The sequence below is a fragment of the Eubalaena glacialis genome, chromosome 13 (assembly GCF_028564815.1).
Source record: "Eubalaena glacialis isolate mEubGla1 chromosome 13, mEubGla1.1.hap2.+ XY, whole genome shotgun sequence".
Lineage (NCBI taxonomy): Eukaryota > Metazoa > Chordata > Mammalia > Artiodactyla > Balaenidae > Eubalaena > Eubalaena glacialis.
The window spans coordinates 74571106-74597612 of NC_083728.1; the positions used below are offsets into that span (position 1 = coordinate 74571106).

Genomic DNA, 26507 nt, shown 5'->3' on the forward strand with positions numbered 1-26507 from the left:
CATCTTAACCACTTCTAAGCATACAGTTCAGTAGCCTTAAATATATTCACATTGTTGTGTAAATGTTATTACTTTAGGAATGAGAAACGAAGATGGGTTTTCTTCTTTCAAATGCCACGCTCACTGTATTAAAATTTAAAAGAACACAACCATACTAGGTGCTTTAAAAAGGCAGTGACATCCACAGATGTTTTCCCCGCCTGCGGGTATCTCTGGATATCCATCTTCCTAAGGTAAAGAAATAGCTTGGGTGGACACTGGGCTCCCTGTTGACTCTTTTTATTTATATTTATTTTTGGCTGTGTTGGGTCTTCGTTTCTGTGCGAGGGCTTTCTCTAGTTGCGGCGAGCGGGGGCCACTCTTCATCGCGGTGCGCGGGCCTCTCACTGTCGCGGCCTCTCCTGTTGCGGAGCACAGGCTCCAGACACGCAGGCTCAGTAGTTGTGGCTCACGGGCTCAGTTGCTCCGCGGCATGTGGGATCTTCCCAGACCAGGGCTCGAACCCGTGTCCCCTGCGTTGGCAGGCAGATTCTCAACCACTGCGCCACCAGGGAAGCCCCCTGTTGACTCTTTTTGACAGAGACCCACATCTGGGACTGTGACAGCCAATTTAATCTTTCACAATAGGTAGGTGACAGGCAAAGGAAGGACTCTCCCCCCACCACCCTGCCCCCAGGGATGCTCCACTCTTATTGTAAAAGAAGCGCATATTCCGTCTCAGCCGCTGCAAGAACCTGCAGTCTCCCTGACAGATGCCTTCTCTTTTCCAGATAATTGCTTATCAGCCCTATGCGAAGTCCGTGGATTGGTGGGCATTCGGAGTCCTGCTGTATGAGATGTTGGCTGGGCAGGTAATTGAATTTTAAGTGATTTGTAAGGAAAGTCCTCCCCCATCCCCATCCTCATGGTTTCTTTGGGAGAAAGTGTCAGCTTGATACCAGCTCATAGATCTGAACCTCTATGACTTCCATGACCTTGGGGTTATTACCCTAGTCTGTTCACCAGTTTTCCTTATCTTCTCCCTGGAATCCCTGAGTGTGGCTTCGCTGTGGACCCCAGGGAGCAGCGCTTGTTGTTTTGGGGCAGTTGGGGGAGGTTCAGGCAGGACTCCTTCTCCCACCCTATCCTCTGTCCCACAGGCACCCTTTGAAGGGGAGGATGAAGATGAACTCTTCCAGTCTATCATGGAACACAACGTGGCTTATCCAAAGTCCATGTCCAAGGAAGCTGTGGCCATCTGCAAAGGGGTGAGTGAGCCCCTTACAGCTTGCGGCCAGGACCGCCACCTACAGGGGTGCTGGTTGTGCCCTGCACAAGGATGCTTTGCCCAGGGTGGGGGAGGGGCAGTGGAGGCTGAACTCCACCCCTCACCCCACTTGCCAGCTTGTGAGCCTGGTACAGAGCTGCTACCGCCCAGAGGAAAGGGAGCTTTTTTCTAATTCGCACAGAAGCACCGTGAAGGACTGCCTGTAATAGCATCTTGTTGCTGGCTGGGCTCCAGGCTCTAAGGCAGCACAGGGGAATGCTAATGGGATGAATGAGGTAGGAAGCACAGAGACTTTGCCAAAGAGCTGGAACCCAGGGGAAGGTACACAAGAGCTCTGCGGCACGAATCCGTCAGCTTCACTCTGCGCTGGGGCCTACGTGTTTAGTTCATACTAGGAGCGTGTGCCTTTTGTCCTAAGAAACTATCAAGCAGTATTGAGTTTAAGGAATTCTCTAGATAAGTTGACCCAAGCTGAGTGTCCCCAAACCCGCACTCCCTCCCCAACCCACAAATGGCTGAGAAATTCACACATTTGTGCATTGTGATGTATGCAAATTGCACCTGTGAACAAAGCAGGACACATGTTTTGGGGTAAGGATTGCTTGTTATGCATCTTGTGTTCAGCCAGGGTGTGCTCACAGTGACGTGGGTGAGTCCCTGGAGACCAGTGGTCCTCCCCGTTGGTGCCATCAGGATGACCTGAAGTGCTTTTTCAGAAAGCGCATACCTCAGCCTCACCCCAGAGAGTAAGTCTGGGCATCTGTATTGTAAAAAAAAAGTCGCTTGAAAACCACTGCCTTTAAGTATCTTAACCAAATGTGGTAACTTTTCAACTGATGCAAGTATGAAAGCAACACTGAGAGACCCCCAGAGAACAGGGCCCAGGGATGCTGCCTTTATAAAGTTTTCCCTCCCACCAGTCAGCAGTACCAGTGCATTCTCAGCGTTAGAGCATGCCCACCTGTGTGTCTGGATGAACCAGGGCCGCCAGTCCTAGATTCTTGGAGTGTTTGCAGATTTCCCATTGCCCAACCCAGCCCTGCCCTTCCGCACCCATCAGACACCATGTGAGCTGGCTTGGGTGAAGGAAAGCTGAAGACTCAGGTGGTTTATAACAGCTGGGCCAGCCCCTCGATCTAGAAGCACCTTGCCATGCTGCCTAAATTCCCACTCTCAGTGAATCACCTAAGCTTTGTGTGTCAGCTGCATAGGTTAGGATGCAAATATCCCTGGGGAGAACATATGTGAATTCGTCTCAGTCCCTAACATCTTAAAATTTATAGGTTGAAAATAGTTTTTGAGGGTATGCGGCAGGGAGAGGGAAGATGAGGAACAGAGCATGGAGAGGTTCATTAGGAGCTTAAGCGAGGCCCTTTGGCAAAGAGAGGGCATAGAACAAGGCCAGGGCAAACCCCTGTAGACATTATACGGGGTTGGGGAGAGGGAGGAAGTCATACATGAGCTCTCAGTTTGTTTAATAATTGCCAACATTTAAAGATCAGGGGTTTCCCATAAACATTCAGCTGTCCAGTTTCTCTTGAAAAATCTGATCTCTCCATGCTGGTCCGTCATTCCTGTAAGGCATCAGTCAGCTGAATTGGAAGCCAGTGTCTCTTTAGATAGAATATGCCCTCTCCTATCCTGATTTTTCTGGGCAAAAATCCCCATGTGAGTTCAAATCCCAGCATTATTAGCCCTATGACAACCGGGAAGTTGTTCAACTACATCTACAGATTGAGGACACACCTATGGGACTGCACATAGGGTTCTCTGATGACTAGATGAGTTAATACAAGGAAATCACTTAGAAGAGAGTCTGGCACTCTGCTCTAAAACCCTTGGGTTATTACTCCCACTATTACTAACGCTGGCACTGCTATGTTACATGCTAGCCTCGTCTTGTTTTTTGAGCTTGCATCTCCCGAGACGGGGATTTTTAAAGTGACAGATTTTGGAGCTCAAGACCATTTGCAAATTTCAACCCTTTCACTTCCTAGGTGTGTGGTCTTGAGCACGTTACTTTGTATCTGTGAGCTTCTGTTTATCTCCAAAAATGGAATATTAATCCTCATTAAACAGTTTTGGAGAGCGTTAAATGAGGTAACAGAAGAGCTAAGCGTTTTGCATGGTGTTGGCACTATAGTAGGTGCTCGATACATGCTCAAGACCTTCCCCTTCACAGCTCTGCCTGCTTAGACAGCTGGGGTTCTAAGTGGGTCATGGAGGAGAGGGTTTTCCAGGTCAGCTGCATTCAGCTTCAGCTCCAATTAGCAGTTTCCCTGGTAGAGCAGATTTCTATTAATTTCAGACCCATAACCTTCAGGATTAACGAGGGTGACTTTCTTACTATTGGGTTTGGGGAGCTTTCTGAGTTGTGTCGGCTGAGGCCCGTGTGGGCTTTTTCTTCAAGGTTGATACTCCAGAGAAGGGGTAATGCTCAAGTGAACAGCCAAATGCTTCCTCCTGAACCGTGGGCCCTAGGGGATCTGTCTGGGAGGTGATCAGAGATCGGAAGAGTGATTAAGTCCAGCTGTCTGCATGGCTGGGTTTGGGCACAGGAGTTCAGCGTGCAGGAGCTGAGCAGAGCCTCGCATTAGTGCTGGGTATTTTCTGCAGTGGTTTTCCTTTGCCTGGCATTCTCCTGCCTACATGGAAAGTGAGCTAGGTTTTTGAAAACAGTGCCGTTCCAGTTGAAAATGTCCTATTTTCCATCCCATTAAAGACCCTATTTTCCACCATAAAAAAAAAATTAGTATACGTTTGCTCAGATCACCATTCCCACTTTGTACAAACTTAAAGCAGACAGATGCCCCAATTGGCCACACATTAAGGTGAAAACAAGAAGAAACTTGTTGGAGCTTCAAGACTCTGAATCAGGCTGATCTGTTCAAAGCATAGTTCTGCTAGTTAGCTGTGTGATCTTGAGTAGGTGACTACTTTTCAGGACCTAGTTTTTTTATGTGGAAAATGAGGATAATAGTTTCTGAGGCCTGAAAGTGTTGTTGTGGAGATGAAAGAGTGATGTGTTACAGCTGAGAAGCCTTTGGCACAGAGCCTGGGCACACAGGGAGTGCTCAGGACACAGAAGCCGTTATTGATAGGGTTACTGGTTGTGCTAACCAAGACCTCGTAACCCTTTCTTTCCTGCCATCCTAATCCTATACAAATGTCAAGGCTTGGCCCAATTTCCTTGCCCTCCATAAACTTTTCCTGACCAAGCCAGGCCACAAATATCCCTGGGGAACCACATGTAATCTATTTCTCTAAAAACTCAAGGTTTAGAGGTCAGCGGAGGTGAGATCCAGTCCCAGCTCTGCCATCTACTATCTCTGTGTCAGTTGCCTTGTCACTCAAATGGTAAAAAGTAATACACCCAACTCATTGGGTTATTGTGAGAATCAGGTAAGACCAGGCATATAATATATAAATAAAGAAGTAGCTTAGAACATAAGTGCCCAGTTATTTTTCCCCTGGAAGGTAAAGCATATAGGGAAAGTATGTGCTTGTGTGTGTGTGTAGGAGGGTAGCTTCTGATGACAAATTATCTGTAGCAAGAATCAGGCTGAGCTAAATGTCCAACAGAGTAGGTGTGAATTGCTGGATTCATCCCTTCCCCCATAATCCTGAAGCCCTGGGCAAAAATCTAAGGAGTCTACCGTCATGGGCTACTTGGTGTCAGGTCAGCTCTGGGAAGCGTCTTGGTCCTGTATGTTCCAGTCGTTTTGTTTCTTCTTTTGATGGCCTCTTGCCGATCTTTTTTTTTTTTTTAATTAATCATCAACTCCTCCTCTTTACTCTCTGTGCATTTGCTGAAGTCTTGAGATCAGAGATATTTTCATGCTGCTTTGGATTCATTTACAAGAGGAAGCCTGTCTGGTTTCATCTTGGAGCATCTATTCATCTTGTTATTTAGCACTGGCTCAGAGACCCAAAGATGGAGGGTTTTGATAATTAAGTAATTTAAATGGGACACCAAAGAAACCTCAGCGGAGTTTACTGTAATGTGTGATACAAGAGAAATGAGCTGGGCTAGGTTTTGACTATTTAATGAGCTTTTGGAAAGTAATTACTTGAAACTTGGGTCCATTTGACTAATATTTTTTCTTCTGACTTGTCATTTTCACAAGTGCTTTACTGAGAAATGCAAATATTATCTGAATGAACGTGCCCTTTGCTTTGGTCAAACTCCACAGTTTCCTCGTGGTGGCAGGAGGGGAATTTGAAGATATTGAAACTGTTCTCATTAAATGCATCAGTAACTGCATAAACCTCATTCGTAAATCAAAATGAATCTAGTGACGTTTCTTTTTTTTTTTTTTAAGTTTTAAATTAATTATTTATTTATTTTTGGCTGTGTTGGGTCTTCGTTTCTGTGCGAGGGCTTTCTCTAGCTGCGGCAAGCGGGGGCCACTCTTCATCGCGGTGCGCGGGCCTCTCACTATCGCAGCCTCTCTTGTTGCGGAGCACAGGCTCCAGACGCGCAGGCTCAGTAGTTGTGGCTCACGGGCCTAGTTGCTCCGCGGCATGTGGGATCTTCCCAGACCAGGGCTCGAACCCATGTCCCCTGCATTGGCAGGCAGATTCTCAACCACTGCGCCACCAAGGAAGCCCCAATCATGTGACATTTCTAACTTGAAGTTCAGGACCACATTCAGGCTGAGGTTTGATTAACCATCAGGGATCTTGTTCTGGGACAGGGAACAACAGACACTGCTGTCGGGTCCTCCTATTAGAAAGACCTGGCTAGGAAATTACTGCTGGGATGAAAAGCAAAAAATAAAGATTAGTTGGGACTCTTCCTTGCGCTGTCTCCCCTAATTCATAGGAGTGATCATTTCTGAGAGTCCCACGTTTCCTGTTCTGAAATTCATTAAATTCCACGTTTCTCTTTCTCTTGAAGCTGATGACCAAACACCCGGGCAAACGTCTGGGTTGTGGACCTGAAGGTGAACGTGACATCAAAGAGCACGCGTTTTTCCGGTATATTGACTGGGAGAAGCTTGAACGCAAAGAGATTCAACCCCCGTATAAGCCGAAAGCCGTAAGTAAACCGTTCTCTCTGGTTGAGGGGTCCGCATCATAACGCGCTCTTTCTCCCTCCGATGCGTGTGCCCCCGGTGTCCTCCGAGGGGTGGACCTCGATCTATGAGTGCTCACATTTATACTCAAAGGCAGTGGGTACAAACACGGAGATTTCCATCCACACGGCCTCGATAAATGTGGGAAAGACCATGGACATCGAGTTTTTGTTTTCTCGATTCAATTCTTGTAACTGTCCGAGCTGGCAGCTTTTGGGGAATGGTTCTTGGGTGGGCAGAGTTCAGATCCATTTTTGGACAGTGATAAAGAATCTAATTTTGCCCTCGTTCTTTCCTTGGTTCAACTGTGTCATTTTCTCTTCATACTGACGTTGAAAAGGTCATGCTGTGTATCTCAACAGTATTTAAATTTAATTCTGAAATATACACTCCATCTGAGTCAGTAAAGAAGACAGAACCACCAGCCAGCTCCCACCCAAGGCGAACCAGAATGAGTGACGTGCTGGTAGCCCTCCTGGAGGCTCTGGGCATAGAGATAGCTCTCAGAGAACTGTTAGAATAGAAGAGTAAAGGTCTCACATTTCCTGCAGTTGTGTGCACGCGGTAATGCTTCCATCCCCGAAGACTCGGCAGGGAGGAGGAGTTTGCACCTGAATTAATCGGGGTTCTACTGGGAGGATATTTCTTTGTTAGATTAAGTACAGCGGAGACCTGGTAACTTTATTATGGGTTGTAAAACTACCGACTGAGGCTGCAAAGTGACCATAAACATTGTCATCGAAACCTGAAATTGTGAGGCTCTCAGATATTAAGATGAAGAAAATGACAGTGATAATGGTGCTTGTTTTGATATCATTATTATTAATTTCTTGGCCACTTATCGGCCATATTAAACACTTCACACATAGCATCTGATTAAATCCTCACAACAACCTATTTTGCAGGTGCTTCCATGTAATGGAAGAGGAAATGGAAGCACAGAGGGGTTAAGTGCTCTGTCCAAGGTCACTCAGCCAGTGTGTGAGGAAGCGAGGATTCAGAGAGTCTGACTCCGTTAGAGGCATACCAGGATGCCCGGGGCAAAGGACATGTAGTTTAAGAAAGCCTCCCAGCTGCTTCTGTCATCTCGCCAGTCCTGCACATCCCAAATGGTTAGAATCACAGCATCCCTGATGAATCCTGTTTCCCTCTGGGCACTTCCTGGTGTTCAGATACAGGGTCCTTTTAGAGGCAGCCAGTTCCACATTGTGGTCCTTCTAATTGTTGCCAACATGTATACTGATATCAAATCAGCCTCCCCAGCATTGCCATCACTGGGTCCTGTTCTATCAACCGGAGCCTCTTTCTCTGTAGCACATCCTTATACTCCTGAATCCTGCGATTTCCAGGCTAAACACGCCCCTCCTCCACCTGCAAGCATGTCCCGTGAGACATCACCTCCGGGTGCCTGTTGTCCTCCAGGTAATCAACATCCATCTTAAAATACAGACACAGGATTGAGCACAATATTCCTAATAGTGTCTGACCCTCAGTGAATACAGTGGGTCCAACAAACCATCGCTTTTTTTATTTTTTTAAGGCTTTAATGTTGCAGGATCTTTTTTTTTTTTTTTTTGAAGGTTCATGTTGGTGAGTTTTTTTAATTAATTTTTTTAAATTTATTTATTTTTGGTTGTGGTGGGTCTTCGTTTCTGTGCAAGGGCTTTCTCTAGTTGTGGCAAGCGGGGGCTACTCTTCATCGCGGTGCGCGGGCCTCTCACTATCGCGGCCTCTCTCGTTGCGGAGCACAGGCTCCAGATGCGCAGGCTCAGTAGTTGTGGCTCATGGGCCTAGTTGCTCCGCGGCATGTGGGATCTTCCCAGACCAGGGCTCGAACCCCTGTCCCCTGCATTGGCAGGCAGATTCTCAACCACTGCGCCACCAGGGAAGCCCCCGTCTCTTGATTTTTCTGCATCTGGACAACTTGGACGAGCCATTTCCCCTCTCTGCTCTTCTGCTGCATCGTCTGTAGTACAGCAATGATAACAGTTTCTCCATCAGAGGAGGCTTATAATGCATAAAGCACTCAGTACGTGCCCGGTACACAGTAGGCGCTCTGGGATGGTTGATGGGTTTTGTTAGCGGCTTGGCACATGTTGGTCATTGTGTTGGGTGCAGAGTCTTTGGGGGGTGGAACAGTGTTGAGTCCTGCTGGCGCTAATCCCTGAGATAATGTCCACGTGTACACTTGGGGTTCGTGTGTACACCTGCATGTCATAGGCAGTATCATCACTTTTGTTATATCAAAAAAGATCAAAAAGCAATCTGGAAGAGAAGAGTGGATTCTCCATTCAGGAAACTGGGAACTTGGAGGTGGCACACACCAACCCATTTGGGTTTTGTGGGGCTCTTCATGAGGCCTCAAAATGTGGACTGATCTCTCTTCACTTGGCCAGAGGAAAGACGCACATGCCCCCATCCCCACCAGCACTGAGCCACTGACATTTGAGGTTCATTCTTTACGTGTAGAGCAGTGGTTTTTCAAAGTGTGGTCCCCAGACCAGCAGTATCACCTGGGAACTTTAGGAATGAAATTCTCAGGCCCTGCCCCAGACCTCCTGAATCAGAAACCCTGGGGGTGGGGCTCTCCAGGTGAATCTGATAAACACTCTAGGCTGGGAATCACTGCTGTGGAGTTCATGGTCAAAAGCTCAGGCAGGGAAGCTAGACAGAGGCCAAAGGAATGTGGCAAGGAGAGAGCTCTCTTTAAGAGGAAGACACTGGTTCTCACACAGTCTGAGTGAGGGGTGGTACCTTCCAGGAACAGGTGGCTACAGAGGCCAGGCAGGTAATGTCAGTGAGGGAGGTGGGAGTAGTGGGGAGAGGGGCAGACAGGGGAGCTGGTGGCTCTCAAGGGCTCTGCGGGTGTTCTTCTCCAGTGGACCAGTTGGAGGATCCTGTGGCTCATTACTAATTATTGTATTCTTTTTATATTATCCATGATAATAACAGCTACCTTCTCCTGAGAACCTTCTATGAGCCGGGCACTGGGCTAGCCAGATTGGTCGTGTAGGGATGCAGGCTCTGCATTGCTCCATCCTCATTGGGATTTTCATATGAAATCTCACTACTTTTATAAATATGTCAGCAACAAAGTTTTAAAAATTAAACACAAATCAGGTCAAATAAAACACACCCATGAACCCTCTGTGGCTGTCAGTTTATAACCTCTCGGATAGTGATCACTCAAAGTCAGGTTGAAGTTTAGCCAGTTAGTACTGGTAACTGACAACCAGAGCCCATTTTGACTGGTTAAATACTTTGAATATTTACCCTGGCTCAGAGAAGGTGCTCAGGAAAAATTAGCTGTTCTTATCACTGATAATACAAAAAGATTACAATAGTTAGTGATGATCAGCAGGATCCTTCAACTGTTCTATATTGGATATGGTTTCCAGCCAGCCAATGTCTTGAAATGCCTCATGCGGGTTTAACAATGACTTTCAAAGTACAGTGACTGGACTGGGCTATAGACTTCAAGATGTTCTACAACCAGCTCTTAGGGGAAGAGGCACTGCCTTTGATTTTCTTAGGGTGAATTAGAAATAAACATAATAATGAATACACCACCCACTCATCTCATTCAATCTGGGCATATGCCTTTCACACAGCAGTTGCCAGCCTTAGAGCCCCTCCCCCCCCCAAGGATTTCACATTTCCCCTTCCCCACACCTTCTGAAAGGCCCGCAGTGAGTGTGTGCAGAGTTCCGTGTGCCTCGCGGGATATTAAAAGGCATGCATGTATCTGTCAGTGTTCCTGATTCATGCATGCTATTAAATAGAGTGCAGCAAGAGAAAGAAAAAACATGGGGCAATAACAGAGGATTATATTCAAACTTCAGTGAAGGGTGCTATTATTGGACGTTCATTAAAATAATTTTAAATAGATTTTTAAAGTCATTCTCTTTTATTGTGGCAAGAGCTCTTCGCAGAGTAGCATTGGAAACTACTGAAACACATTAGGCTCGTGTATTGTTTCGGGTACAAGAGTAATTTTTTTAACGTGCATCTGATCGTGTCACTCTCTTGCTTAAAGCCCCCCGATGGCTCTCTGCCAGCCCCGGGATAATGTCTATTGTTCCTTAGCATATATGGCTTTTAGAGCCTCCCCAGGTCCAGTCTCTGCTGCCTCCCCAGACTCCTCACTACAAGAACTGGCATTTCTGAGTGTTGTTCAGTTCCTCAAACATGCAGTGCCTTCCCTTCCCTTCCTGGCTTTCCCCACGTGGAGCCAGCCACCTGGAAACCCCAAAGCCTTCCCGTGCTCCCTCCATCCCCCATCCTCCTGGTGCCTCCCTCCTTCCTCCTCATCAAATCGGTAGACCGTCACCCACGCAGGGAGGCTCTTGTCGATTCCTGAGTAGGGATCATCTGCTAGTGTCCCATCAACAAACTCATCACACTTTGTCGTAATTACTTGTTCAGTGTAAGGTCTGTCTTTTTGACGAGACTAAAAGATTGCGACTGTCTTTTTCAGGGTTGGATCCCAGTGCTTAGCATAAGGTTGAGCACATAACATGTGCTTAATCATTTTTACTGAATAAATGAGTGATTAAATGAAAGGCTGTCAAATAGGATGCTGCAATCACTGGGCTGAGGAACATACTGGATTCTTTAGGGATATATATTACAGCACAGGGTGTTTTTCTCATGTACAGCAGTGTGTCTCAAATAAATTGGTTGTTGTGTAAGTTACCCTATTTATAAAGGGCTATAATTTGGGTGCTGACTTGTATCTGTCATGGCATCGTTTGGTTGTGTGATGAAGGATCTGATGATGCAATGCATGAATTGTTGGACTTTGGAGGCAGGGGGCTGTGACTTCCGCAGTATATCGTTGCCCAGCCAATGCTACAGGTGCCATGATGCAGCCTAGCGGAGCTTCTTAAACTTTAATGTGCATAGAGTCTCTTGGGCATCTGATTAAACTGTGGATTCTGATTCAGCCAGTCTGGGGTAGGGCCTAAGATGCTGCATTTCTAACATGATCCCAGGTGAGAGGATGCTGCTGGACCACGGTGTAGCAGGGGCTACACCATGGTTCTGTGGGGTCCCACCAGCCAGTGAGTTGACTGGTGGATCCTGTTGCAGTCAGTGTGCCGTGTGGCATGGTGAGGGCTGTGCTGAAGGGGTGTATATGTGTTAGTACAGAATGTGCTTGGAATGTGGCTTTGGACGCGTGGCAGGGTGCTGTAGGTCAGTGTGCGGCGGATGGGAGGTGCTGGTTTGTGGTGGAAGGGCGGAGTATGTGGCTGGGCGTGTGGTGGTGTGGTGGGTTGAGAAGCAGCGCGTTCTGGTTCCGTCCTCTAGTGGGGACGTTATGGGTCATCCATTCAGCAGGTGTTTATTGATGTTAGGTGCTGTTCTAGGCCCTGGAGACACAGCAATAAAAATAAAAATCTCTGTATATTCTAGAGGAAGTGGGCAAATAATGAACATAGAAATCCGTGACTATGTCAGAAGTTGCTAAGCATCATGGAAGGATGGGGATTGGGAGAGCAGGGTCACAGAGACGTCAGTTTTAAATAGGGTCGTTGGAAAGCCTCACTGAGAAAGTGACATTTCAGCAAAGATGGGAAGAAGGTGAGGGAAGGAGGGAGCCATGTGTATATCTGGGGGAGAGAGTGGTTTGGGTGGTAGTAACAGGTGCAAAGGCCCTGGGGCAGGAGCTGGCCTGGCACGTTCAGGGAAGAGCAGAGTCCAGGTGGCTGAGCTGAGCCAGCAAGGGAGAGTAAAAGGAGATGAGATCAGAGAGGCCGCGGGAGGGGCAGATGGTACAGGCCATTGAGGATCTGCGGCTTTTACTCCAGCTAAGATGGGCAGAGCAGTATCTTGATCTGCCTGTAATGGGGGGGAGGGGTGAAATCAGGAGATGGGTTATGAGACTCTCGCGCTAATCCAGGTGGGAGGTGCTGTCTGGTGATCAGCTTGGAATGTGGCTGTGCTGTCGTGGAGGGTGTGTTGAGGCCGCACCGTGGGTGAGCATGTCTTATGGGAGAATTTGTGGTATGTGGTGCTATAATGTCACAGTGTACGGTGGGCTAGCATAAGGTGTTTAAATCAAAACGCCTGATTGAGATTTCGATGGCGTTCGTATATCATTATGAATTGCCTCGGTGACGTCCAGTGGTGTTCATGACACCTAACGCAGGGCTCGCCCTGAAAATGAGGTAGGGACACAGACCTTGGGCTCAAGCCTCCAGTTGCCCCATGGAGGCAGCCCTTGGATCAACTCACCCAACGGGCAGCATAGATGCAGCAAATTGAAGAGTGAGAGAAAAGTAACAAGGCAACAAGGATGCCCTGTTTCATTACAGTCCACGGAGCCTGCAGTGCTAGGGTGTGTGTACAGAGGCCTGCCCACTAGTAAGCGTGGCTCTATTCTTGTCCTAAGACATGATCATCTGATCGTCATTTCACTCTGGGCAGGGGTTGAGTACAGTTGGACAGGACATAGTCATTAAGAAATATCTCTTTCCCTACATCCTTTCATCGAGGGCGGCCATCTGACACTGTCTGGTGACACTGTCTGACACCCCTCCTTCCTTCCCTTCCAGCCTTGGTGTCAGGCTCACAGACTCCAGCCCCACCCATATGATAGGCTGATGCCAATCATTTCTGCTCTGGTTACCTATTCTCTGTTCTCATCACTTTACATAAAACCCCATAGAATTTTGAGGCATCTGCACATCTGGAAAGTCTTGGAATCTTGCAAACTAAAAAAACAGAGCCCCTTCTCCCCATTCTACTTTATTCAGCCTTTCATTTAATATCCTTTCCAAAATACTGCGTAGGTTACTGGATCACATACCATTACTCGCATCCTCTGGGTGTCTAAATGCCGAACTGCTCACAGGACTTGGTTTCTTGGTAATTCTGTCATCTGAAAATATTGTTTATGTAGCTGAGGTCAAAAGCTTCAAGTACTGCTTTAATGAGCTGCAATTCTGTTCATGTGACAATTCTCCTCCAAACCCAATTGCCCTTTACACTGTATGAGTAAGTGTCTCTGTGTGTGTGTCTGAACGTGTGTTTGATGTGCTGACATTTCTGAATTGAAGCCACAAAGCATAACCTTTGTATGTTTGCTATTAAAACTCAAAATTCAAGGCTTAAGAAAGGGAGCTAACTTTTACTTAACATGATTTATTTAAGAATAGAATCTAGCTCCCCCAAAGTACCAAATGCTCAGAGGATAATATTTTTTTGAATATTGGGATTTAAAATACTTCTCATAAAACCTGTACTGTTCAAATACATGGAAAAAATATTGAGCTCTTGTCTGTGCCAGGCACTGTTTTAAGTGCCTTCCAGGCATTACCTCATTTAATTCTCACAACCCGATGAGGTAAGTGTCATTGTCACTGTGTTGCAGATGAGGGCATGAAACTTGGAAAGGTTAGGACATCTGCTCAAGGTCCAGCAGCTTGGAGGTGGCCAAGCCAGAACTTGAACCATGGATTTCACCTGCTCAGTATCTTGGAAAGATTTTTAGAAGCACCTGGAGCCCCTTTTAATAAGGTCTGTGATAGCACTGATGGGAGAGAACCATGATAACAGCATCTAATGGTGTCTGTTACATGATAGAAAAAGACTAAGTATTCTTACAGTTCAAATGAATTAAAATTTATTTTAAAATATTGCAACAAACATGTAGCGTATTCACACCTTTTACAATTCACTGACAGGATTTTTAAAAGATGCAAATCTCACTTGTTCCTTAAGGCTTTGATTTCGAGGCTGGCAAAGACAGCAGACATTGACTAACCCCTGGAAGCAGGGCATGGCAGCATCTGAAATGAGGCACTCAAGGCAGGCTCGTTAAGAAGTAGACGTTTTCCCACCCAGTTCTGTTTGTTCTCGTGGTTATCCAGAGTGTGGAGTTTGCAGAGATCATAATCAAAATATTAGGCTACATCCATACACTAACAAATAGCCAAGGGTTGTTTAGGACATGTAGCCTGGAGTTTGTGTATCTGTTTATCTCCCTTTCCATCCATCCATGGAGAACCTACTTAAACTGTGGATTCAGCCAGGCTCCCTTTGAAAGATGGTTTAAATTGACAGGTTCCTGGGCCAAGTGAGGTTCCTAAGTCATTTGCCAGGTGCGTGACTTTGAGCTGTCCCTTGGCAGAGGGGCCAATGGTTTGATTGAAATGGTAGGCGGGAAGGTCACATGCTGAGAGAGAGCATGAAACTGTTAGGATATGTCTGGCCGTAACCACTGAAATGTGACAGAGGTCAAGAATTGAAAGATCCCTTAGAAGTGGAATTCAACCCCTCCATTCTATAGATGAGGAAGCAGAGGCCCAGAGATTTCCCCAAGTGACTTGCACAGGGAATATGACAGAACCAGGACAAGAAAACTCGCCCTCCATTTAATGCATGAAGGACTTTATTAATAACACTATTTACAACAGTAACAATAAAATGGGTCAGGCATGTTCTATGAAATTATTCAATTTTACTAGAAAGCAGAGCACTCTGTCTAATTTATTGATCTCATGTCATCTGCACAACAACCCCAGGAAATAGATGGTATTTTTAGCTCCCCCGTACAGGTAAGGAAACAGGCTCAGAGAGGTTAAGCAACTTGCCCGTGGTCACACAGCCAATTTAATTTGAAGTCCTATTTCTTTCCCGTCGAAGCCCGTACTCTTGCCTCCATGATGTTTCTTCTCTCATCTCCCCAACTCAGCTGCACAGATGTGGGATTTGAACTGCTCTTGGTCCAGTCCCACGTTTAAATACTTTCCTGGGGGATGGGCTCCGTTGAATGAATGTCCATGAAACCTAGCTCCTTAGATTCTGCCGTCAACCCTGCCCAGGTTGTAATTCTTATCACAGTGCCCCAGAAAGCTGTTGACCAAAGGTTGGGAGAACTTCAGGAGATGAACACATGGATCCAGGGAGACTGGGTCAAGCAGCAGGAATGTGGACAGAGAGTCAACAGAGCCAGGATTCAAACACCAGCCTTGGGACTTCCCTGGCGGTCCAGTGGTTAGGACTCGGCACTTTCACTGCTGTGGCTCGAGTTTAATCCCTGGTCAGGGAACTAAGATCCCACAAACCATGCGGCATGGCCAAAAAACAAAACAAAACAAAACAAAAAACCCACCAGCCTTGCTATTCAGCAGCTGAGTAAAGATGAGCCTCCACAATCGCAGGCTCTCCAATCTCAGTGGGGCTCTTAAGCCTGCCCCGCCAATCCCTCTCTGAGTCCCCTGGGCAAGTCCCCAAACCTTCTGTTTTCTGAAGGTCCCCCATTAAAGTTCCAGTCCCCTTGGTCTCAACTGATAGCCCCATCTCCTAAGTCGGGGGGAAATTGAGGCCCATGGGTGCCCATGGGTGGGTGGCTTTCCTGCTCCTGTATAGTCATCTTGACCTCTTTGACCTCTTTCCCTCTGTGTGTAAGCCAACAGGTGCCTCCCCCCGCCCCCCGTGAAGACTTTCCCCTTCTTCTCTGAACCCCCGTTCTCCCATGTCCTTTGCACGTCTGCTCTGGCCAGTCTGTGCCTACAGCTTCTCTCTATATTAATCAAAGCTCCTATGGTTGCAAATAGGAACCCAATTCAAACTGACGTAATGACTAAATTTTTTTCAAGTATTTAGCTGTGGCTGGATCCAGGGTCTCAACAATATCAAAAGCCATCCACTTCTCTGTCTCCCTGGGATTGCTTTCCTGTCTGTTGATTTCATTCGTCATTCCCTGAAGGCTTTCTGGGGCACATAGCTACTCCAGACTTACTACGTCCCATTATTTTCGCAATTTCTGCCGAAAAAAAGCGCTTCCTTTTCCTAAACTTCCCAGCAGCCTGGAACTCAATCTTGTCGGAAGATATTGGGTCATATGGTCATCTCTAAAGCAATCACTGGGCCTGGGGGTGGGGGGGATGGAATGTTCTGATCGGCCAGGCCTGGGTCACCTGCCAAGTGACTGGGTCTGCCCCTATCTAAAGTGGACATCTTGCAGAGGGGAAAGAGTGGGTCCTCCAAGAAAAATAAAGCCACTGTGCCTGCAAGCCCAGCAGATATCCACTCTGACTCAATTCTGATTCATTCTCCTCGACACAGAAACATGCTAAGTCTCTCGTCTTAAAAATCCCTTGCCTCAAACCTGGATCCCTCCATCCTACCACTAGGGCTACTGCCCTATCTTCTCATACAAACTTTGGAAGGAGTTCTTGCTCTCTCCACTTCATTACCTTCCATTCTTTCTACAGTTCAGTGCAATCTGGCTTCTGCCGCCACCATTCTATTGAAATTTCTCTCCTTGAGTCAGCAATGACCTCAAAATTGTCTCCTCTCATGGTGGACTTATCTTTCTTGACCTCATCAAATTGGGCACTTTGATCTTCCTTCCTTAAGAAAAAATCTGAAAAAGTAAAAACTTCCAGCAGCATCAAAAGCTATGCAGTGAAATTAAGTACCTTCCCATAGACCCCTAACTAGGCTCCTTGGCTGTCCTTCCCAGAGCCACCCACTGCGACCGGCTTCCTTGGGTGACCTTCTGGAGACTGTGTGTGCAAGCACAGAAGTCCTCCACATCACACACAAGGATATTAGTGCTCGTGTTCAATTCCCATGCCTGGCTCTACTCCTCCCTTCCATCTTGGAGGTTGTTTTTTATTTTTTTTTAACTTTTAGATTGGAGTATAGTTGATTAACAATGCTGTGTTAGTTTCAGGTGTACAGCAAAGTGATTCATTTATACATATACACGTTATCTATTCTTTTTCAAATTCTTCTCCCACTTAGGTTGTTACATAACAGTGAGCAGAGTTCCCTGTGCTCTACAGTAGGTCCTCGTTGGTTATCCATTTTAAATGTAGCAGTGTGTACATGTCTATCCCAAACTCCCAGACTATCCCTCCCCCGCCCCCAACCCCGCTGGTAACCATAAGTTCCTTCTCCAAGTCTGTGAGTCTGTTTTTGTTTTGTAAATAAGCTCATTTGTATCATTGTTTTTAGATTCCGCATAAGTGATATCATTGTTTTTTATCAGCACGTCTAAATCTACTTCATTCTTTCAGTAGCTTCCTAGTTTCCTATATGTGCGAGTATACCTGTAGGATAAGCTCAGAGTCTCTCCCTCCTTTTCAGGCCCCTCTTCTCCCTTGTTTTTATGGCACTGAGCTGACTGATTTTCCTCCTGTCTCCATAACCACTCCCGGCAGAGATACTGCATGAAGACTTCTGATGACAATTGAACTTGGAGGATCAAGACACGCCCATGACCCAGAGAGGGAAAGAACAAAAGTGTATTTTTTGTTTATTTACAAGTGCAGTTTCTTAAAAGCAATCACAAAATGCCCTCCAATTAGGGTATGAAAAACAGCAACTCAGAGGTGGTGTGTGAATCTGCTCGAAATGTCTTTCCAAGGGAGTGAGGCTTGGACGGGAGAGGGGAGGTGTCCCTTTTGTGCCTGGGCCCACGTTTTCCTCACTTCCTCTAACCAGGAGCCCCAGGGCCTGGCTTCACCTTGTGGCTTCCCACATATCCTGCCAGCCTTGGTGGGAAAGATTTCGTGTTTTAAGTGCCTGTAACTTGTTAATGATAATATCCTCGTGATCACAGAGAGACAGCAGTGAGCGGTCTTGAAGAGAGATCTCAGTTCCCTGCCCAGGAGTCAGACCTGGGTAGCCTGGGTGAAAACCAGAAGTCCTAGCCGCTAGTCTACCAGGGGCTAGAGGCTAGAAGCAAAGTTGCCCTGGCTCTTGCCCTGTTTGAAAAATGAATTTCTCAAAGAGGCAAACACTGTAAGAACAGGTACAAAGTTTATTATCAGAGACACAGCATAACGTGGGAGAGCACACAGAAAAACAGCTTGTTTATTTAAGACAGAAGCAAGGCAGAAATACACACCCTGAGAGAAAGGGTGTGGGTGTCCTCCCTAATGAGGAGAAGTGCGGTGAAGAGGTGGTTAAATCATTTATATAGGGCAGTTCTTCCGGGTCTTTGCTTACCTTTGGCCAATTAGCTCACTTGTCTTCCACACCTGACCTGTCCTAGGGCCCTCCCCAATATGTGTGCACATGTTTTTTGCCAAGATGGATTCCAGCGCAGAGGCCTGTGGGAGGTTTGACAGCACCTATTACGGGGTGGCGTCCTCTCCTTTTTTGACCCCCGAGAAGCCTTCCTGTGTATGTGCAGTTGGGCAGCTGGGGAGGTGATAGATGTGGTTGTCTTATCTCTTTACTCTGGCAGAGCTCAGCCCCTGCCACCAGCTTTGTCCTTGGAATGTCTAGGGAAAACAAAGCTCCAGTTTACTCTGCTGGACAAACTCCAGCTGTCCAGCCCAGGGGCCCATCTACCTTCTACCTCGCTAGGATAGGTTCGGGTGTGGCAGGGCCTGTAGGATCCCTCAGTTGCCAGGGTACAGCCACACCCATCAGATTAGCTCATTGGACAGGACTGGGTAAGTCAGCACTCAACAGCAGCTACCAGGTACCATGTCAGAGATTTTATGTGCATTTTGTCAAATCAGCCTCACCGTATCCTGCAAGATAGATCCATTTGACATAACAGAAAACCTGGCTTAGGGAATTTAGCTAACCTGCTTACAAATTATCTGGCTGGGGATTGATGGTGCTGAGATTGGTACCCAGGTCAGCTTTTAAGTCCATGCCACGTGATCGGATACAGTCTGTGAGGCAGTGAGATGTCCCTGAGGCCCCGTGGTCTTTGGAATCAAGCCAAGCAGGCTCTGAATCGTGGTTCTCCTCCTTTACCTTGTATGGCCCTGACCAAATTGTTAACTTTTCACATTTTCTGTTAAGTGGAGATAATCCTTTTCCTGCCTATCTTACAAACTTGTGAGAATCAAAGCTATAAAAACACAAGCAAGTAAAAGGGTTAATTACTATTTGAGGGCAGTTTATTTGAAGCCAGCAACATAGGTTTAGGATGAATGGTGAAGAATAGATAAGAACAATATGATACTTTGTTGACATGGGAAAAAGTTGAGAGTATATTTCATGTAGTGTTTTTAAAAGCAGGCTAAAGAATAAAGTGATGAGTCTACATTTTTTAGAGTAAAAAACATCCATCTGTCAATTCATCCAGCCATCCAGGACACAGACCAAAATGTTAACTTAGTAAAGGTACTGGGGTGGTGGAATTACAAAGGGTTTTGTTGTTTCTTTTTCTTGGTGCTTGTGAACAAGTTATTTGTTTCTGCATAAATGGATCAGTTGTCAGATCTTGGATCAAATCCTAGCCAGTTACTTAAGCTCTAAATCTATTCCTCATTGTATAGCAGACTTCATAGAACTGTTGGATTAAATGAGATCATGCTTGTAAAGCACTTATACAGTATCTGGCTAATAATAAGCACTTAATATATGCTACTATTCATCCCTTTGACAACACTGAGTGCCTACTCTGTACTGGGACCTGGAAATTCAGGGGTGGGCAAATCAGATGTGGCTTCAGCTCTCATAGAGCTTATAGTCTAGATGGGAATATAGAGAATACAGATACGCAAAGAAATAAACATGTAATTGTAGATTGGGATATTCACCTATTTTATTTCCTGTGGAAGAAATGAACAGATTGCTCTGAAAGAGAAAAACAAGAGGAGAAAGGGTGAATCTGCTTTACTTGGAGGTGATCCAGAGGATCACCTCACCTTCTCTGAGGAGGTAGCATTTAACCTGAGATCTGGAAGAAAACAAAACATTGCATGTTGTTTTTAAATGAAAATTTTCTTAAAAATGAAACTTGCTATCAAGCACAAAAGACCCTCTCTCTTGCCAGCTTCCTCCTTAATAGACACAGAGATCAAATATTCCTGATTGTAAGGGACCTTCATTATTAGGAAAGGAGGCTTTAATCTTTCCTTCTTTGCCAAAGTCCAGACCATGCAGAATATTGTCTGACTCTGCTCCAGAGAAACACCTTGGTCCACAGACCAACTTTTAAAAATGATCAAATGCGTGTGCCTGGCATGGCTGGCTGCTTCTCCCTGGGTGGGTCCCTCCTGCGTTCTCCTGCTGCAGAGAACCATAGTCATGAAAAGGATCCCGAATTTCACTGAATTTGCACATTAAAAAAAGAGAGAGAGAGAGAGAGACTCCCTTGTCTTTTAGTCAGACCATATCGCTTGGGTATCTTTTCATTGTGACCTAGTCTCGGTTCGTTGTGACCTAGTCTCTGGTGTCTTGATGGAGGCTGGGCAGGAATCTCCCCTGTGCCATTGGCCTCATGTTATCAAACTTGATTAAGCAATGACAAGTATGGGGTGGACCCTTATCCTCTTCTCCAGCATCTTGCTCTGTCCCTGACCTCTTTTCACCTCCATTTCTTCCCTGGGCTCTTTCTTTCCCTCCTCCAAAGAAGCAGTGTCTTTCTTTCTGGTCCCACTCAGCTTAGATGTCATCTCCTCGGAAAGTCTCCCCGGCCCTTCTCACGTTCCTCACCTCTGTACTCAATGGCAGCACTTGTCAAGCGGCACCATGCCATGGCCTGTGTGTGCATCTGTCTCCTCTGCTAGACTATAATAAGCTCAATGATGGCAAGGACAGGGTCTGTCTTATGTGCCATCATATTTTTGGTGCCCAGCACACCGATGGACAGAAGATGCCCGTTTAGATAACCTAAATATTAGCCTTTGTCATCATCCCCAAATACACACTAGGGCAGCCATTTGGGAGATCTTAGGGTTTTTAACTAAGATGAAGTACATTAAACAGCACCAGGCAGATTTTGGCAATTTGGCTAAATATTCCCATTCCCTTTATTTCTGTTTTCCCCTTTCCTCCACTGTAATAGCTCCCTCATTTAAAATAACTTTTGTAGTTTTTGTCCTTATTACACACAAAAATAATACTACTTGACTATTATTTAAATTTTCAAAAACACAATAAGCATAAAAGATAGAAAAATCAAACAATCTGTAACTCTCCCAATCTCTACAAGCACATATATAATATGCCTGCAGATAGTACATACACATTTTTGTCTATAATTTATAGAATGGGAACATATCGTACACACTGTCATTAATTATATATAACTGTTATTTAATATTCTTCTACATCTTATTTTAATTTTTAAAAGCATTTTGCATGGCAATACATAAAATAGATGGATCATTATTTAACTCTTTTCCCTATTGGCCGAGAGTTGATTTAAAAATATTTTTTTCCCTCTAACAATTCTTTGATGAACATCCTATATCTTGATGGGATAAACCCAGGGGTATAGACAGAGCAGGAGTCCAGGAAAAGCTCCTGGAGGAAGTGTCTGGAGACAGAGGAGGACGCATAGACAATGATGGGGAACAGGGTGGGGGGCAAGTGTTCCTGGCAGAAGAGGCAGCCTGTGCTAAGGCTCGGAGGTGAGAGTGCATGAGGGTTCTAGGAACTGGGAGAATTTCAGGACAGCTGGCAGGTGTGCTGGGGGTGGGAGGAGTTGGGCTGCGGGACCATGGGCAGCGAAGGGGCTGTTGACCAGATGACCAGGGCCGAGTCCTAAACAGCCCGTAAGCCATGCTGAGGAGCGTGGCTTTGGGCAGTGGGGCGCCATCGCAGACTAGAGAAGGGAAGTGACATATCCAGGCTGGCGTCTCTGAAAGATCCCTGTGGTTGCTGTGACCGAGCCAACTCCACATTAGACAGCTAGACTTGGAGGTGTTATTAACACAATGAAACAGAAATTAGAAAGAAGAGAAGAAAAAGAAAAGAAGAGCTCACATGTGATGGCTCACAGATAAGCTTTTCAAACGGTCTTGGCTCTTAAATTCGGGGGCACAAGGGACCAAGTCATGATCCTCACCCCCCTCTCCAAGCCGGGAAGAGGTTCCCTGTGATCTTAAATAACCTACTTGGCTTTGGCCCCCATTCCTGTTCCAGGAGCCCCAGTGATGACAAGGGGGTTGGGTTTTCTTCTCGCCACGGAGTGAGGCTGAAGCATCCACCCAAGACAGCCAGAGAAGCAGGTGTGGTCCACGCTGCGTTTGCAATTAGATCCCAGCCGCTGAGCTGCCCATTCTCCAAGGACACAGCAGGCGCAGAGCTGATCAGGGCCGTGCCTCCCAAGGGCTGACGTCTCCATTTAGGGAGCGCTCCTGAAGCTAATGGGCAGTGACAGCTCCATTTGAAAAACACGGAAACACTTAGGGAGGCTGTGATCTGCCAGCCTCGTAAGCTGCTTATTAGCAAGGAAATCACGCTCCCGCTGTATTGTGCCCCCTTGGTTAACCCCTGTTCCTGCATCTCCTCTCTGCTATCTCACTTAAAGATTTCATTGTTCTCCAGGCAGTGGGGGGAGTGATGGGAGAGGAGGCTGCGGAGCTGCCAGCAGCTGTTCCTCTGTCTCCCATCACAGCCTCTGGGGAGGCCCCGGCAAGGCAACAGCCTTCTGGTGTGGATAGGAAATGGATGGTTTTTAAAGAAAAATGGCCCCTGAAGACTCTCTGTGTCTCAGCTAACAGGCCTTCTGCACTGGTTGGCTGAGGTCCCAACACCCAGAAATACCCGCCGGGCTGCCTCGTAACACGCCATCCCACTCCTGCATCCCTGCCACAAATACCTCTTTGTTTTTTCCAGCTCCATCCCTTCTGCTCCAGCCTCTTTTCCACAGCCCCATCCACCATCTCTCTCCTCTGGATGATCGCAACCATCTTCTACCCTCCCTGCTGCCTCTGCCATCAGTCTAGCACTGGTTCCTTTTCAGTCCCCACCCCGCAGCGAGGGGACTCCCGCCTGACCCTTGGCACCTCCACTGGACTCTCCAATTTATCATGAATGAAACCAAGTGCTCGATGTCTTCCAACAAACACGCTTTACCCCTCGTGTCCCCCACTCACCAAGTCACTCAGACCACAAGTCCTCTCATACCCCATGTCCGATCCATCAGCAAATCATGTCAACTCTAAATTAAAAGTAGACACCCCCCCCCCAATCAAATGCATCTTCCCATCTCCCCCACTGTCATCTTCCTCCAGGCCACCATCATCTCTTGCCTGGATTATGCAACAGCCTCCTGACTGGTCTCACTTTTTCCACCTTTTCCCCTTGTCCACCCATCGGTCTATTTTGGACACAGCCCCAATGATGCTGCTTAAATATAAGTCAGAATTGTCCCCAGGGCACAAGAGAGGAAACTGAGACTTGAAGGGACTTGGCTGGAGTTACACAACTAGCGGTCAGTGATGGCAGGATTCGAACCCATGTCTGCAGGTGCATGGGCTTCCTTCTATCCCAATGGGAAGGGAACAGGAGCCGAGGCTCTCTGAGAACTCGGTCTCCTGCACACATATCCAGTACCTCTGCTTCCCTTGATCGTAAGCTTGAAAGAGGAGCTTGTACTGCTTGGCTTTTCAACTTATCTTCCCTCTTCCAAGGACTGAAGTTCAGCAGCAGCCCTGCATTTTCTCATCAGTCTCCTCCCAATTACCAAATGCCATGGCCCATTTTCAATAACTTTCCTGCTTGACCTCTTGGAGATATTTCAGCTGTAACAATGCCCTCTCCTTGGATTCCTCTCCATCCTCAGCTTGTCTGCTGCAGCTCTCTCCTGATTCTCTTCTTACCGCTTTAAGTGTTAGGGGCAATATTCCCTTTGGCAAATGACAATCAAATACCTACCTCACAGGGTGGTTATGTGAATTAAAAAGCTAATGTATGCAACACACTTAGCAAATGTCAGTTGTCTAGAAAGTGCTCAGTGGTTTTAATTACTATTGTTATTATCTTTTTTTCTACCCTCCATAGTCTGTCCTTTAAAAAAACTTTTTCAAGACCTCTCTCCTGAGCCCCAGAACCCATACTTCTGACTCCCTCAGATCATCTCCGAGAATCTCAGTGGCCCCTCAAAGTCATCATGTCCAAAACGGGAATAATCATCTTTCTGAATTCTCCCGCATTCTTTGTCTTGGTGACTGATATAAGCATGTTCTCTGTCATTCAAACCAGAGACCTCATGATCCCCATCCTTGGCTTCTCCCCCCTGCCCCCGACCCCTACCCCACTCCATGCGGTCAGTCACCAGCCCATTCTTGCAACATGGCGCTGGGAGCTTGGGCTCTGACATCAGACAGACCTGGCTCACGCGGCAGCTCTCCTGTTCATTAGCAGCGGGACCCTGAACAAATTACATCACCTCCTTGGCCTCAGTCTCCTCATCTGTACAATAGGGATGACAATAATACCCACTTCATAGGATCATTGGGAGGATGAAATAAGATAATACAAGGAAAGAGCATTCCAGGGTGCCCGGAACATAGCAAATGCATAATAAGTATTAACTGTCATAATTATTATTATTACTACTGCTGCTACTATGCTATTAGGCTGTGGTTGCCTCCTTTAGATGCTGAAACACTTAGAGATTTCATGTAAATGGGTTTGCTGGTGAAGAATAAAGAAGGCCAGATTTACTGACTCATCCCTTCTCGTTAGATGAGAACTGGCGTGTGCATGTGTGTGCACTCACGCATGAGTGTACACATGTACATACACACACATATGTTATCACTCTGCCTCAGACCAGGACCTTTTCATAGAGAAGGACAGCAGGATGAGTGAGAAATGGCGATGGTTTTCCCTCTAGAGCTGGATTGCCTCACCAAAGCACTGGATTGGGTTTCATCCCACACCCTTTGTTTGCACCTGGAGGGAGAATGGCTGAGTTTACCTCCTGGCACCTTGTAATTAAGGGTCGGTGACTTATCTCGCCTGGTGGTTGCCCAGCCATTGCAGGCACCAAACCCAGGTCTTGAGCTCTTTCTCCATTGACTGGAGTTTGTAACAAACTCCTGTATCTGTGGAGCTGGAAAACATCTCCAGAGATGACTGAGTGCCAGAGGACAGTGCTTTGAGGGACCTGCTGCTTAGTATTGGGATCTTTAAGGTGATGTATAAATGTGTCATTACTTTGCATCTTCTGCCCAAGAAATATCTCAGGCACCTTAATCACATCTCCTTCAAAATGAGCTTGGCTGACTCCTTGGGGTGGGGTCGGGAGAACATGCCACATGCCACCAGCCCCACCATCCCATGCCTTTGCCATCCAGCTCCTGACTGCCCAGAAGGATACCAGAGGCAGCTCACGAGCTACAGGAACTGAAGGTCGAGAGCCCAACGTCATGTGCCAATCAACGGTCGTGAAAATTTTGCATTTTATGTTGCTCTCATTTCTGATCATCAAAACAACCTCTCTGAGGTAGTGAAAGGGAAGGGTTTGGAGAAAACCTCACCCAGTTTTATTTCGTTCTGTTTTGTTTTGGTTGTTTTTTTTTTTTTTCCACCCACCACAAATTCTTCTCTTCCCCTCTCATAGTGTGGGCGAAATGCTGAAAACTTCGACCGATTTTTCACCCGCCATCCACCAGTCCTAACACCTCCTGACCAGGAAGTCATCAGGAATATTGACCAATCAGAATTCGAAGGATTTTCCTTTGTTAACTCTGAATTTTTAAAACCTGAAGTCAAGAGCTAAGTAGATGTGTAGATTTCCGTCCTTCATTTCTGTCGTTCAAGCTCAACGGCTATTGTGGTGACATTTTTTTTTTTTTTTTAAATTGCAAAGTTGCATCCATGTTTTATTTGCTGATGAAACTAGAGTGACCATGTTTCAGGACCAAATGTCCTCAGGTAGTTTGGAGCATCTCTGTGAGATGGGATTATGCAGATGGCATGTTGAAAATGCGGCTGCATAATTAGCACATTATCAAAGTCCTTTTAGCACTTATTTTCCCCAGCATGTCAGTGAAGTAGGTCCAGTGGGGACAGAACATGCCTGCTTTCTTTCCTTTTTTCCTGCGCTGCCATTTTCACACATTTTCCAATCCCAACCATCCAATCTAGATTTTTCCTGCCAAACGAGTGGATAATCGGATGCTAGCAGTATTCTTCCACTTCTGGACTTGGAGCTTGGCTTGTATCCAAGTAGGTGGTTGCTTTGACTTAGAGGGAGTTTCCTCCATTCTGCCTGGTTTGGAGGCACTGGGAGCTTTGAAAAGAACACGCTAAAAATAAAATTTTATTTGTTATTTTTTAAAACTCAAAGTTCAGAAGATTATCTAAGCCCTTTTAAAACTCCAAGAGTGTGCTTTGAGACAGTTTCAATCTAAGGGCACCTCAAGGAGTCATAAGCCAACCAGCTTGGGCGCTACCTCAACGCTGTAAGCTCTGATTCCCTGTGTCCCCAATCACCT

At 46.4% G+C, this 26507-nt stretch overlaps 1 protein-coding gene across 2 annotated transcripts in view; it reads left to right on the plus strand.

Annotated features, from left to right (window-relative positions):
• The window catches only part of PRKCB (protein kinase C beta), a 310014-nt gene that overhangs the window by 277865 nt on the left and 5642 nt on the right, over positions 1-26507 (plus strand). The window contains exons 14-17 of one of the 2 annotated variants that reach the window (XM_061209991.1): positions 771-851; positions 1140-1247; positions 6168-6308; positions 25631-25789. In XM_061209991.1, the coding sequence (XP_061065974.1) occupies positions 771-851; positions 1140-1247; positions 6168-6308; positions 25631-25789 (489 nt within the window). Of the gene's footprint in view, positions 1-770; positions 852-1139; positions 1248-6167; positions 6309-25630; positions 25790-26507 lie in introns of those variants that run through there. The other variant, XM_061209992.1, reaches the window with a different exon arrangement.